We start from the raw sequence: 14,698 nt of genomic DNA, 5'->3' as shown, positions 1-14,698 counted from the left end.
AGACTCACAGACATAGAAAACAAACTTGTGGTAACCAAAGGGGAGAGGGAAGGGAGGAGGGACAAATTAGGGGTTTGGGATTAACGGATACTAACTACTATATATAAAATAAATAAGCAACAAGGATTTACTGTATAGCACAGGGAATTATACCCAGTATCTTATAATAACCTATAATGGAATATAATCTGCAAAAATACTGAATCACTATCCTGTAGACCTGAAACTGACATAATATTGTAAATCAATTATACTTCAATTTTATAAAATCAATGAAAAAAACCCCAATAGAGCTCAGAGATAATTCCATATCAATACATAAACATTTTAAAATTCTTTTTTGTGCCACCTAGTATTCAGTTGTACTATCAATTTTTTAGTCAGTTCCTTACTGAGAGACATTCGATTGCTTCCAATTATTTGCTCTTATAAAACATTTGGAATGAATAACCTTGAGCAACTTAATTTCATAACTAAGTACAGATAATTATATCTGTAGAATAAATTTTTAGATGTCAAAAGTTATGCCCTTTCCACTATTCTATGCTGCCTCAGGATTCTAAGAAATAACACAGACTCATGATGATATCCATTTAAGTTATTTTATTTAAAAATGTTACCTAAATACCCAAATTACACTTTTCATTTTAATAAAAAATTAAAAATTGTTTTTCTGAATATGTTGAAGGACCAAAATAGTCTGAGAGATAGTTTTATGCCAGAGAAAAATGACCTCAAAACCAGTAGCACAAATACTGTACTGGCTCTCACTTCACATTCAGAAGGTATCTGCTCCTGAGGATTCTGTGTCCCCCTGGACACTGCTGATGCTCAGAGACTGAGAGCAGTCCTCCAGGTTCACTGAGGGTAGTGTCACGGACATCTTGGCAGATGATGTCTGCGAAGTGAAGAGTGGAACTGCTTCACCACCTGTAAAAAGGAGAAACTCCTTCAGCTAAACAAGTGTACCTGAGTATTTATGTGCCTTAAACTTTCCTAAATAATACTGGGGATCAAAAAAGGATTGCATTTGCGATAATTTCTTTTCTCAAGGTGCTCAGAACTTGTCACAGAGATAAAATACACCCTCCTTTCCACTCCCACCCCTGAACAATTAAGAGACAACATTTTAGAAGTATATGTTATGATCTGAATGTTTATGTCTCCCCAAAATTCATATGTTGAAATCCTAATGCCTAGTGTGGTGGTATTAAGAAGTGTGGTCTTTGGGAGGTGCTTAGGTCATGAGGATGGAGCCCTCATGAATGAGAGTAGTGCCTTTATGAAAGAGGCCCCAGAGAGTTTGCTAGCCCCTTCGACCATGCTAGCCCTTCAACCATGTGAGGACACAGGAATCAGGAAGAGGTGCCTTGATCCTGGATGTCCAGCCTCCAGAACTGTGAGAAATAAATTTCTGTTGTTTAAAAGCCACTCAGTCTATAGCATTTTGTTATAGTAGCCTGAATAGACTAAGACGGTATACAAGTGCCCAAACCTGTGGTACAGATGATAAATGCTAGGTAAGACCAAGTAGGGGAGGCAGTTTGAAATAAAGAATTCATTAATATGTTTAAAAAAACCCAGAGTTGACTACATATGTATATCTATCTGCATATACCCTAATTCACTCCTCTAAGTTTAAAAAGCACATTGCCTAAGAACGTAAAGAATGCCAACTTGGTACTATTTAAGACCACAAAAATCCTCATTTCAAATTTCACGTACTTACCATATATACATGATAATAAGCATCTTAAAAGTAAATTATCCTAAATAATCTTAAAGACATCTCTGAGTCAAGAGTCATAGTAATTTTTCTAAAACTCCTTTATACTTTTAAAATAGTTTCCACAGGAATAAAGTGAAATTTTCCATCAAGTTTTTATAGGGACCACAGTAAAAGTAGTCAGTTTTGGAGATTCAATGATGACTCAATCACAGCTGTTCAAGATGATCAAAATACTTGTAAAAGACAAATTCCTTTCATATTAGGAAGTCTAACAAAGACTATTTTAATATACCATTCCTTTTTGTTACTTGTATCAATTTTTTTTAATAAAAGAGGAAAGGGAAATAAGATTTTGTATAATTATAGCAGTACTACAAACTGTAATGCCACAGCATAATCCTTTAAGAAGAAAGCAATTATTATATCAATTTAAATAGAACAAATATTTTAAATAGGAAAAGACTTGTTGAAATTTAGCTCTGTCAGGATATGATAAAAACTAAAATTAAGAAACTTATGGTTTATTCAGTACTTGTAGTCCCTGTGTCTGGAATGATGCCAAACACATTTTAAATGCTGAAAAAATATATATGAAATAAACATTCAAGGGACTTCCCTGGTGGGGCAGTGGTTAAGAATCTGCCTGCCAATTCAGGGGACATGGGTTCAAGCCCTGGTCCGGGAAGATCCCACGTGCCTTGGAGCAACTAAGGCCGTGCGCCACAACTACTGAGCCTGTGCTCTAGAGCCCGCGAGCCACAACTACTGAGCCCACACGCCACAAGTACTGAAGCCTGCGCACCCTAGAGCCCATGCTCCACAACAAGAGAAGCCACCCAAATGAGAAGCCCGCGCATCGCAAAGAAGAGTAGCCCCCGCTGGCTGCAACTAGAGAAAGCCTGAGCGCAGCAACAAAGACCCAACGCAGCCAAAAATAAAAATAAATTTAAAAAAGAAATAAATTTTAAAAAAAGAAACAATAAGAACTTCTTTTAAAAAATCTTCATAGGACATAAGCATTGTTTAAATATTCTGACATTTTACAAAGCCGTGATGCAGAATATACAAAATAACCAAGAGAAGTATCCAAGATCAGAGCTTACCTCGTCAATAAAGTAAAAACCAACATAGTATATAACTAAGACTTGAGAGCAAAATTAATTTTCAACCTGTAAAATTAAATGTTATCATCCCCCGATTAAGAAAAATTCCATGCCTTGCATTACTTACATATCTGTCAAAAACTACACTGATGCCAGATATTCTTCTTTTCTCTGTTATCCAGTTTCACAAAACTGCTTTACATGTGCCTTTATTTTCTACTCTGCACATTAAATTACTGATTAAATTGTTCAGTGATGTAACAAGAGCTATAACTATTTTTTTTTGGACCCTGAAGAAGTTTCCAAGTCTCAAGGAACATATTAAATTCAATTATTGTAAAGTTATGCTATTTCTTGTAGTTACTGCCTTATATTTATACAGCAATTAAAATTTTGCAAAGATCTTTTGCCTATCATCTTATCTCATCCTAACAGTAATTCTGGGAGGCAGACAAGGTAAAGGTAATTGAGGCACAGAGATGTCAGAGTGGGCTTTTCCAAAAGCATATGCTCACTAACTAAACATCTATACAAGCCTACTGTATGTGTGGAGCTAAGATGGTGTTGAGAAGATGATACACAGGTGAAAAAGAAATAGTCCTCATCTTCAAGAAGCTTAAAACCTAGTAGTGGACAAACGTAAAATAGGTAGCTAGTGGGAAGCAGCCGCATAGCACAGGGAGATCAGCTCGGTGCTTTGTGACCACCTATAGGGGTGGGATAGGGAGGGTGGGAGGGAGGGAGATGCAAGAGGGAAGAGATATGGGGACATATGTATATGTATAACTGATTCACTTTGTTATAAAGCAGAAACTAACACACCATTGTAAAGCAACTATACTCCAATAAAGATGTTAAAAACAATTAAAAATAAAAACAGCATCCTAGTAAAACTGGAAAAAACAAAAACAAAACATCTAGTAGTGGAGATAAACATGTAGAGGAATACTTGGTTTAAATTAGGTGGAAGTAGCAGTTGAGCTAGGACTTAAAAGATGTGGAAGGCAATGAAGAAAAAGAGAACAAAATAAATGATGACAGAAATAAGAGAAGGACAAAGAAAGGTGAATAAAGAGAAAATAGAGGAACACAAAAGGGAAGTGTTAGATAAGTAGGAAGAGACCCAAGAATGAAGAGTCACACAAGGTTTTCAAAAGAGTCTAGTATAATTCAACTAATTCGTAATTGGTAGAGCTAAGACTACAACTCACTGCTTTTTGCCTGATACCAAATACCTTAATTATCCACATAAAAAATTAGTACTTTTAAAGGTTGTTGAGGGAAATTCCATTTTACTAGTGGTATGTAATGGTAGCGGGCAGCTAAGGAGAGGAGCAGTGATGAAGTTTCAAGCACAAGTCCCTTTATGATCAGTCAAGTCTGGGCTCCAAATGAGGCCTGTTGTTCAGTCACCTGGGAATGGTCCCATCAAGACTGTCAGTGTGAGGTTTTCGTGTGGGAAGGAGTAAAAGAGGAAGGGGGAGGAATAAGAGCTTGGATTCCGTAAGAGGGCAGTGCTAGGCTCATCCATTTGTTAACTCAATAAATATCAACTGAGCACCTATGTGCCAGGCACTGTTCTAGACTCTGGAGATTTCGGCAGTGAAGAAAACAAAGGCTCTAATCTCACTGACGTCATATCCCAGCGGGATGTGAAGGGCAAATGACAAACAAGTAAGGACACAAACATATATTATGTCAGGTGGTGATGAGTGCTATAATGAAAAATAGGTAAGGGGTACGAGGGAGAATGAGTGATAAGGGACTTTCAGAAAGTTACATAACTTCTCTAAACCCTCATTTCCTCACCTACAAAATAAAGGTAAGAGTACCTACCTCAGAGGGTTTTATGCGGATTAAATGGGATAATGCATATAAAGTGTTTTGAATAGTGCTGGCAAATAAAAAGCACTTAAAACAGATTAGCACTTACTTTTATGGAACTGGAAAGAAATTATCCTAAGAGGCAATGACCCTCAGAGTGGGCTGCAAAAGGCAGTTGACTTAGGAGAGAGGGATAAGAATGTGTCACTGAAATACACTAAGAAAAAAACCCCACAGCTTTAGAAGGCCTCCAAATAATTATGCTACTTTTAACTCTAGTAACTGAGTTTTAATCAATGAGTTATATCAATAAAATGCATCACCTTATCTAAAGGTGTTTGTTAATGTACATTTTGGAAAGGTTTTTTGAAGCGCTCATTTACACAAGCTAAACAGTCACAGTTTTAGAGCTTTAAAAGAGAACTTTTTAGACTGGAAACTTTTTTTCAAGAGCATCACTGTTAACAGGCAAGAAGAGTCACATTCATATCCAGTTATGGTCCTCACAGAGTTTAATTTTTTTTTAAAGAAAAGACATAGTATCTTAATAAATCATCATTAAAGCAAACATAAATTTTCTACCTATATTAAATGCAGTTTGATGCTTTCACAGTCATGTCATTACTCTATGATGTAATTGTTTCAACAGCTGTTTTCAGATTTGTTTTTAAAGAAGGGAGACTATTCCTTGATTCCGTGGGTAGGCAGTACGTCATTTAACCTGGCATGCATTTAAGCGGGAGATGTCACTGAGCGAGACCATGTATTTGAAGCATCCTAAGTCGTATTTATAAAACTCTTTAGACATTTGAAATTCAATTTTTTTGCTTTAAAAATATTTAAAATTCATAAAGAAATTTTGTTTTCTGTTCTTTGATTGTAAGACTAAGGAACAGAAAATCTAAAACTAATTTATTCTAAGCGATAAAGTAATAATACAGGATTTTTTACGTCCATTTAAGAATTTGCCTATCTATCACATGTGTATTTTTAAAAATACATATACGTAACTTTCTAAAAGCTTTTTAGGTTTAGATAATCCATTTCATCAGCAGGTTTTAGATTCTGACTCTAATCTTCAAACAGTTGGTAACCCATTATTATGTCTCTGTTATTTGCAAACTGAGAGGAATCCAAACAAAGCATTCTCTCCTAAAACAACAGGAGGCAAGCAGAGAAAAGAAGTAAAAAATTCCTCAGTAACTTCACAGAAGAATGCAGCACCGCACACTCCTCACTCAGATTCAGTAACTGCACACGGCATAAGCCACAGAAACTTATGGGATTCTTCTAGGAGTTGATGAATAGATAGTATAGTGACTTTAAATTGCCTGGATTTGGGTATTTCTACATGCAGATCAAGATGAGTTTCTTACACACTGCACATTTAAAAATAAAATTAAAAAGGAAACAAAGGTAATAATCTTTCATCAAGTACCCGAAGGATCTGAATCCAGAGTCCATGGATGGGTGACCCGGGACCTATCTGTGAATACCCTGAAACCATATGCAAATTATTTTCAGGTAAGTACAGTTTGGAAGGGAGGCAGGTAGTCATAGCTATCAATGTCTCTAAGGGGTCTGCGGACCCTGAATACTCAAGAACACGTACAGATGAATTACGCTCTCTGAGTTGTTTCCCCAGCCGTAGTGGTGAAATACAGGGGTTCCTCTCCTGCTAACTGCGGATGCCTTATTCTCTGAAGGCAACGCTACTGCAGCACTTAGGAGACTGCACTGTAATTATTTATGTGTCTGTCACTTCCACTGGACAATATATTCCTTAAGAGCATGGATTGCGACTTACACTCATTGTCTTCCCAGTGACTAGTACAGTAGGTACACACTAAGTATCTGTGACCTTATCATCTTGTATTACTGTTATTTGCTTGTGGGTCTGTTGCTCCTGTTAAATGTGCCCCATGAGGACAACGACTTTGTCTTGTTTACCTCTGCATTCTACAAAGTTGTAGCATAATGCTAGGTACACACTGGGCCTTAAAATGATTGCTGAACCAAACTGATTTGTTTCTACCTAGAGGGTCTGTGGTTCCTCATGGCTACCAGCTTGCTTAGACTCATGCTGACCAGATCCAGTCTTTAAAATCAACCCTGAGTTCCAGCAACACAGTTGCTTCCCAGCTGTCTATGAAAATGTTACAGTATTTCAGCTGTGTTTTACTGAGTTCTTGAAGCATTTTTTCCTGTCCACCCTGGGTTCATCTACACTTGCTTAAATTCCTTGTTTAAGCAGCTGCTAAACTATCCTGCTGTATTCAATTCTCCTCGCATACTTAACCCAGCCCTACAGATTTTGCAACATCATAGCTTCAGTGCTTGAGAACAAATACTACAAGCCTTGATGAAGAAGATGCCTGGTCATTTGATGTTAAGTATAGAGTATGTAAAATGAGATTTGCCTCTGCTTTACAGAATTAGTCAGTATTAAACATTTCTTTCCTTATTTTCATGTTTAAAAGAATGCTTTAAAATGTTACTATAGTCTCATCCCAAAATGTGTTTTAGAAATATAAACCCTATTACATTTTTTAAGTTTACTATTGCTTCTGTTTTTTAAGGGAGTTGACAAATGCTTATTTTAAAATTTATAATTTAAGATAAAAATGCAGCAGTTCCTATAGGAAGAATAAATGTATTGGCACCTGTAAAAACAAGTCCAAATCTTTTTTTCTCCAAAAAGCAATAGTTAATGTGAAAGATTTGTTTCTTCTTATGCCAGGTTCCAGCTGCTTCACTTTGTTTAAAACTGACTTCAAAGTTTAAACAGTGTCCTGTCCCAACAAATAACCTCCCCCAGATGGAATTATCTCGAGTACTAGCCTCAGTGCTCTGAATACCACACCTGCAGCCTTTTAATTCAACATTTTACAAACTTTCCAAAAGGAAATGATAGATTTTTTTTTGTCTCCTAACTTTTGGAGAGTTGAGTTTAGTGCATGAAGGGAGTTCTATACCTGGGATGAGTTTATAGATATTTTAAAAGAATAAAAAATTGGAATTATTTTCTCTACTGTGTTGATTATTATGAGAGAAAGAAAGAAGGAAATGAAAAAAATCTGAAACTTTTAAAGTAAAAAAATCTTACCTGTAAATACGGATGCGAGGTACAGATTGGCCTCAAGTTGTGTCTGATCCATATCACCTGGTGAAGCTACATTTAAAAAATTTTTTTCCGTAAGAAAATCAGTTAAGCATAGAAATAATCATGATTCATTCCTGCTATAAAAAAAAAAACAAAAAATAACCCCACAAACCAAATGCACTCCCACAGTTACTTTCATAAACCTAGGCAAACAGAAGCCTGACCTTGTGGCCTTACTATAAAGAAGGAAGTTAAACAGCTGAATTTTAATGACCGCCAATAGAATAATACTTTACCTAATAGATTATTATCTTTGTGCATCGAAGATTAGGGAAAGGGGGAAACCAAGGATCATGAAAGAATTTGCATAATTATTTGTATTTAATAAGAGAAACTCATGGGCCATTTCTTCCAAGGTTAAAAGTTTTCACAGATTCTCTTACTTAAGGATTTAATCATTATAAAAAGAAGTTTAGAATTTCCCTTCTCCCTAGGCCAGCCTGGGGCATATTGCCCAAGACAATCCATGTGAAAAAACCAGTAAAGTTGTCAGGGAGCACAGAAGAACACTACCCTGTTAAACCAAAGCCAAATTTTAATATTAAAATGAAATAGGCTGGGGAAAAACTCTTTTTATAGCTAGAGAATTATAAAGCCGAGAAAAGTTAAATAACTGAAGAGAGAAACCTGTGGTACATATAGTTCTCAGGCCAAAAAGATACCCTGGGTGCCTAAGGCATATGCCCCAGTTGATGGCATGCTGTTAACCTATGCTCTGAAATATAGTCAGTTACTGTTAATAACCACTGTTATTCAGAATGATTCAGAAAAAATTTATAGTATGGTATAATCAGTATTTTCTGATTTTCTCTAAGATAAAAATCAGTCATCTCTCAAGCTTCCTTTATTTCACGAAAATTTCAGGTGGATTTAAAAGAAGATAATTAAATGAAAGTGATTTTAAGCATTACATAGTTCACTAAGCCAAGCAATATATTCCCACTGGTGACAAACATTCATGTTAAACTATTGTAGTTACGCTGTAGGAAACACAGATTTAAATGTTAAAAAATTAAATGCATAATAGTTTGTACCTCTTAATCCCCTACACCTATATTGCTCCTCCCCTCTCCCCAATGGTAACCACTAGTTTGTTCTCTGTATCTGTGAGTCTGTTTCTTTTTCGTTATAGTCACAAGTTTGTTGTATTTTTTAGATTCCACGTATAAGTCATATCATACAGTATTTGTCTTTCTCTGTCTGACTTATTTCACTTAGCATAACACTCTCCAAGTCCATCCATGTGGTTGTAAATGGCAAAATTTCATTCTTTTTTATGGCTGAGTAGTATTCCACTCTGTGTGTGTGTGTGTGTGTGTGTGTGTGTGTGTATACCACATCTTTTTTATCCATTCATCTGCTGAGGTACAAACTATTATGTATAAAATAAGCTACAAGGGTATATTTTACAACACAAGGAATATAGCCAATATTTTATAATAACTATAAATATAGTATTACCTTTAAAAATTGTAAATCACTATGTTGTACACCTGTAACATATAATATTGTACATCAACTGTACTTCAATAAAAAACTTAAAGGCAATACAGATCAATGAAGAAAAATTAAAGCTTAAAAAGTATAGTTTTAGAAGTAAATATAATTTTATAAGGGTAAATTTGTAGGCGAATACAAATTACTTATACACCTATAATCTGAAAATTGACCCAAATTGAGCATCTGACTTTGATATTGTTTCTAAAAAAAAGCTTTAAATACATTTTTTAAATCTTTAAAAGCATTAAAAGTGCTTACTATGATGTTACTATTAGATACTATCTACATTCACTTCCCCCTCTGCCTTTAAGTTTCTGAGTGTTAGCGGTGAGAGAAGTTACTGCTAGGCACCTTTCAGATTCTATATAGCACCTACAGTACAAACATGGAAACAAAGGTATCAGTACCACCTCAGAGGCCCCCTCCACTGAAGAACCATTTGTTTGTAGCAAGTAAATTAAATGGCAGTCTTTTCTGAGGTGGTTGCCTGGAAGCCCAGAATTCAAACTAATCTATTGTACTATAGTAAGAAATAAGCAACAGCATCCCTTTCAGACTAAACAAAACTGGGTGGAAACTAAGAAAAAGAAAAAGAAAACCTACCTTAGGTCTAGCTAGGGTTCAATTAAAAAATTTTTTAAAAATACCTTTTATGTGTCCATCATTATTATACTAGGTGTTGTGAAGGCTGCAAACAGTAAGACACTGTCTCAATCCTCTTTAACTGGAGGACTTCCCTGGTGGCACAGTGGTTAAGAATCCACCTGCCAATGCAGGGGACACAAGTTCAATCCCGGGTCTGGGAAGATCCCACATGCCATGGAGCAACTAAGCCTGTGCACCACAACTACTGAGCCTGCGCTCTAGAGCCTGCAAGCCACAACTACTAAGCCCACGCACAGCAACTACTGAAGTTCACATGCTCTAGGGCCCGTGTGCCGCAACTATTGAGCCTGAGTGCTGCAACTACTGAATCCCGTGCACCTAGAGCCTGTGCTCTGCAACAAGAGAAGCCACCACAATGAGAAGCCTGCACACCACAACAAAGAGTAGCTCCCGCCACCACAACTAGAGAAAGTGTGCGTGCAGCAACGAAGACCCAACGCAGCCAAAAAAAATAAAAATAAAAAATTAATAAAGAAGGTGCTCAAGAGTGTACCTGGATACTTTGGAAAAAAGAGCTGTGATACCTTTTTTAAACCAGTGATTTTCAACAGAGGGTTGGGGTAAGAGAAGGGAAAGTCTGAATCACTTCTGGGGCTTTCTCAAACCAACAAGGGTTCCCTTCTATTCTGACAGGCTCACACTCCAAAGGGGATGTATCCCCCAAAGGGAGTTGCTGCTACAATGGAACACTCTTCTAAATTCATAATAACTAAATGGGAATTTTATAAACTCCATTTTTTTTCAATAAAAAATGGAGAATGTTTTCTCTAATATTCAGGTCCTTTGCTTAATAAAAACATTTTCTTGAAACTTTCAAAAGCAGCTTATTTTTGCTTTATTAAAAAATGAATTTTAACTAAAAAAATAACAACTATTTCATTAGTCCAAACCAAGTTAAATGTTAGTCATCTCTTTATAGCCAACAAAAAGCTACATTATTAGTAAAATTGTCTAAATTAAAATAACATACAAAATCTGTTATTTTTTTAAAGGAATGTCTCCAATAAGCCACTTCATAGGCTGAAGTAAAATTACCACAATGTCAGATTTCCTGAAAGGACAAGAAAATAAATGGTTCCCTCCATTATCTTTCTTCATTTCCCCTAAGATGCCTACTTCAGTTCTTTGTATATAGTTGTTTAAGAAATATCCAGCTGACCAATGTTTCTGAAAACTTTATATGGAATGGATATAATACTCTATGATCTTTTATAGATCATTTTCTAGAAAAAATTGCTTCTTTTCCGTTCATTCTATACTGTGGTATGCAAGATAAAAACATTTTTGGCAAGTAAATAACAACCAGACACTCTTATTAGAGAGACAGCTGTAAGCTCGAGGCTAAAAGCACAGACTTAGAAGCTAAGCTACCTGAATGCAAATCACAGTGCCAACCACTGTGAGACCTGGGAGAAATACCACACTCTGTGAAGTATCACCACTTTGTGCTTCTATTTCCTCTTCTAGCTCATAGGTTTCTTATGATCATTAACCGGAACGATATATGTAAATAACTTAGAGCAGTGCCTACAGAGGCACTCAATAAATGGTAGCTGTATTATTATTTAACCTATGATTATTTTCTAACTTTTCCCAATTGACAAGAAATTGATCTCATTAAGGCAATCTTTTCAAAATATATTTTGACAGGGAGACTTTTGGTTTAAGATCACATATTACAGCAGTAGAACTATAAGGGATCTCAGAGATGATCTTATCCTTACTAATAAGGAAAGCGTGATTCAGGAAGGTTCACTGACAAAGAAATCAATGTCACAAATTAGTAGTAGGAACTAAAAACCCATAGTAAACAGTTCTTTCCCCACCACCCAACATTTTCATACTCTTCTACCAAGATGTATCTTCAGATATTGAGACCTGTAAGAATAATCAGAAATTATCTGTTCTACTTTTAAAAAATTTGTCAAGGAAGGAAATATATAGTATGTTGAAGAGCATAGCCTTTGATTTCAGAATTGGACTTGGTTTGACTCCTAGCTCTATCATTTATTAGCTGTGTAACCTTAGGCAAAATATGTAACCTCTCTGAGTCTCAGGTTCCTCAAATATGAAATGAGACGACTATTACCTACCTAATTGGATTGATTAAGGATCTTAGCAGAGTGCATCACATAAAGGAAGTAAACATAGATGGCAGCTATTACATACTGTCATTGCTGTTATTATAACCATAAATAAAACTCTTCTGTACCAAAACTGGGGGAGAATCTTTATTTCTACAATGATTTCTCTTAATGGTTAAAAAAAAAAAAAAAAAAAAGGCCACCATGTCAATATCAGAGTTGACTATTCTCATTTTTTCCTGTAGCTGCCTCATAATTGTCACTTGCTGGTGATAGGGTTTACTGGAAGTGTGAATACTGTGCTCTGCAGGTGAGGATTAAGGTAGCAAACACAACTTACACCATGGCCAATGTGCTTTGAAAACTGCTTATCAAGTTTGTTGGTTCTTACACTTCCTCATCCCGCTGTTCAAAACTGAGGAAACATAATACTCATTGGTATTTAAGTGAAAGAATGAGAAGAGAACATTTCTAAATATTTTATCTATAAATTTCTATTAACATTTCTGTGGAAATTGTGAGTGGATAATATTGAATAAAAATTGAGTCATAAATTACCTATGAATATAATTTATCCTTTTACCTTCACCACAAAAGGCAAACGTGTTAACCTTTATTTAAATGTTTAGAAGTACCACAAAATAAAAACAAATGTTCTTAGATTTGGAAATAGAATCCAAGGCTGGGAAAGCAGGGATACTGCTGAAAAAGCTTTAAATGAGGGCACACCAACGGTACTGGCATTGTACCACTTGTACACTATGCTTCTTCCAAACACTCACCGTATTTCAGTACTTTAACTTATTTTAAATGGTCATTCAAAATCTTGTAGCTATATGGTGCCAATTTGAAAGTAACCATGTTGTATTTCAAAAAGTGGTATTTAAAAGGATAGGAACCTGGGCTTTATGTTCTACTCTTGTATTTAAAAAATTTTTATTTTTGGTTGAAAATTTATCTTCTGCTCTGTAATACTATCTTTAGTAAGAATCACTAGTATAGCAATACTTAAATCTGTAAATCATTATATTATTGTTTTAAACAAATTCTTTATGTATTTAAGAAAACCATATAGTACTACAGGACTGTTAACTGCAAAACAAGGATATAAAAATGAAGGCCTCCAAAACATGAATTTTTTTAAGCCCCAAAACAAGAGTTTTTAAATGAGTGACATCCAGAATTTGAAACAAATCTAATAAGGAGAAATCTAAAATTAGTAGCATTCAGAATAGCTGGTGCTTTTATACTAATTTGAGTTCACTGAAGGAACAAAAAAGGGAATATTAGGAATATTATTAAAGTAGTTAAATATATGTAGAAGAAGTTAACACTTTTGAAACAAATAAGTTACTCATTGGCTGCATATCTAATAGGTATACAACTCTTGTCAATAATAGGATTTTCAGAAATAGTATCTTGGCAGCATAAAAGCTTATATTCAAATGCCAGGAAACTGATTGGTAATTCAGAAAATAGATGACCCACCTAACCTGAATGCAGACCATGATTTATTTGAATAATGTACACTCAATTATTAAGGCTCATTAAAAACCATTTAAGTGCTTGAATGTATTGCTGTGTAGTGTAATGACAAAGAGAGTTCCTGCCTTTCAGGGGCAGGAATGTCTAGAGAGACATTCCAGCATTAAAATCTGGTTGAGAACCGAGAGACGATGTTTTAGTAGACAACTTTATCTACAAGGTGCTTCCTGTTGGTTGAACACTCTATGACACAGCTACTAAAACAAATTCCTCTCAGATAATTCTTTATAAAAACATGCCATAATGGTTTGAAAACTAAAAGAATCTTAAAAATTACAATAGGTTTGCCTTGTGAAAGAAGCCATACATTCTGTATGATTTCATTTATTTAAAGTACAAAAACAAGAGAACTAATCTATGCTGCTAGAAGTGAGAATAGTGGTTATCCTTTCGGAGGTGGAAGCTGTGTCTGAAAGGGAACGTGAGGGGCTTTGGGGGTGCTGACAATATTCTGCTTCTTGAGCTACGTATGGGTTTACCAAGTGTGTTCAGTTTTTGAAAATTCTTTCAGCTGTACACTTATGTGTACTTTTCTGTATGTATATTATACTTCCAGAAAAACTTGAGGTTGAAAAAAAACCAATAGGTTAGTTTCATCAGTTAAAAGATGATTCCCTTATAGTTTTAAACTGTTTTTCCAATGAATGAAAATGCCAAATAACTAACAGTACTAGGCAGGCTTTCACATCAAGTTAACATCAGCAGCAGGCCACACTGCTGACTAAAGACAAATTCCTTCCTATTTCTTTTCTTAAAATCTTGAAAAACCTGTAAGCTGAAATTATTCAGAAGCAGAAGGTGAGTTTTTGCTTTTGTCGCTGTTGCTTTAGTTTGACTCTCGCAAGTCTAGTTTGACTTACTACTTAGGATGCTTGATGTTCACAACAATCACCCACTCAATTTAATTGAAAGCACAAACCAATCTCAGTTTAACTAATCTTGAAGGCATTTCTAAAAGCATTTCTAAAATATTAATACATTCTGGAACTTCCCTGGTGGTGCAGTGGATAAGACTCTGCGCTCCCAATGCAGGGGGCCCGGGTTCGATCCCTGGTCAGGGAACTAGATCCCACATGTATGCCGC

General features: G+C 35.5%; 1 protein-coding gene across 2 annotated transcripts in view; it reads right to left on the bottom strand.

Annotated features, from left to right (window-relative positions):
• Nucleotides 1-677: 677 nt before the first annotated feature.
• KIAA0586 (KIAA0586 ortholog) overlaps nucleotides 678-14,698 on the bottom strand; it is a 112,801-nt gene continuing 98,780 nt past the window's right edge. For both annotated transcript variants that reach the window (XM_061182612.1, XM_061182613.1), the window contains exons 31-32: nucleotides 7,763-7,828; nucleotides 678-930 (exon numbers count right to left, since the gene is read on the bottom strand). In XM_061182612.1, coding sequence (XP_061038595.1) covers nucleotides 779-930; nucleotides 7,763-7,828 — 218 coding nt within the window. In that variant the 3' untranslated portion in view covers nucleotides 678-778. The remainder of the gene's footprint in view (nucleotides 931-7,762; nucleotides 7,829-14,698) is intronic.

Source organism: Eubalaena glacialis, chromosome 2 (assembly GCF_028564815.1).
Source record: "Eubalaena glacialis isolate mEubGla1 chromosome 2, mEubGla1.1.hap2.+ XY, whole genome shotgun sequence".
NCBI classification, from domain to species: Eukaryota; Metazoa; Chordata; class Mammalia; order Artiodactyla; family Balaenidae; genus Eubalaena; species Eubalaena glacialis.
The sequence above is the reverse complement of the archived record's forward strand: the minus strand, read 5'-3'. Positions and strand labels throughout refer to the sequence as shown.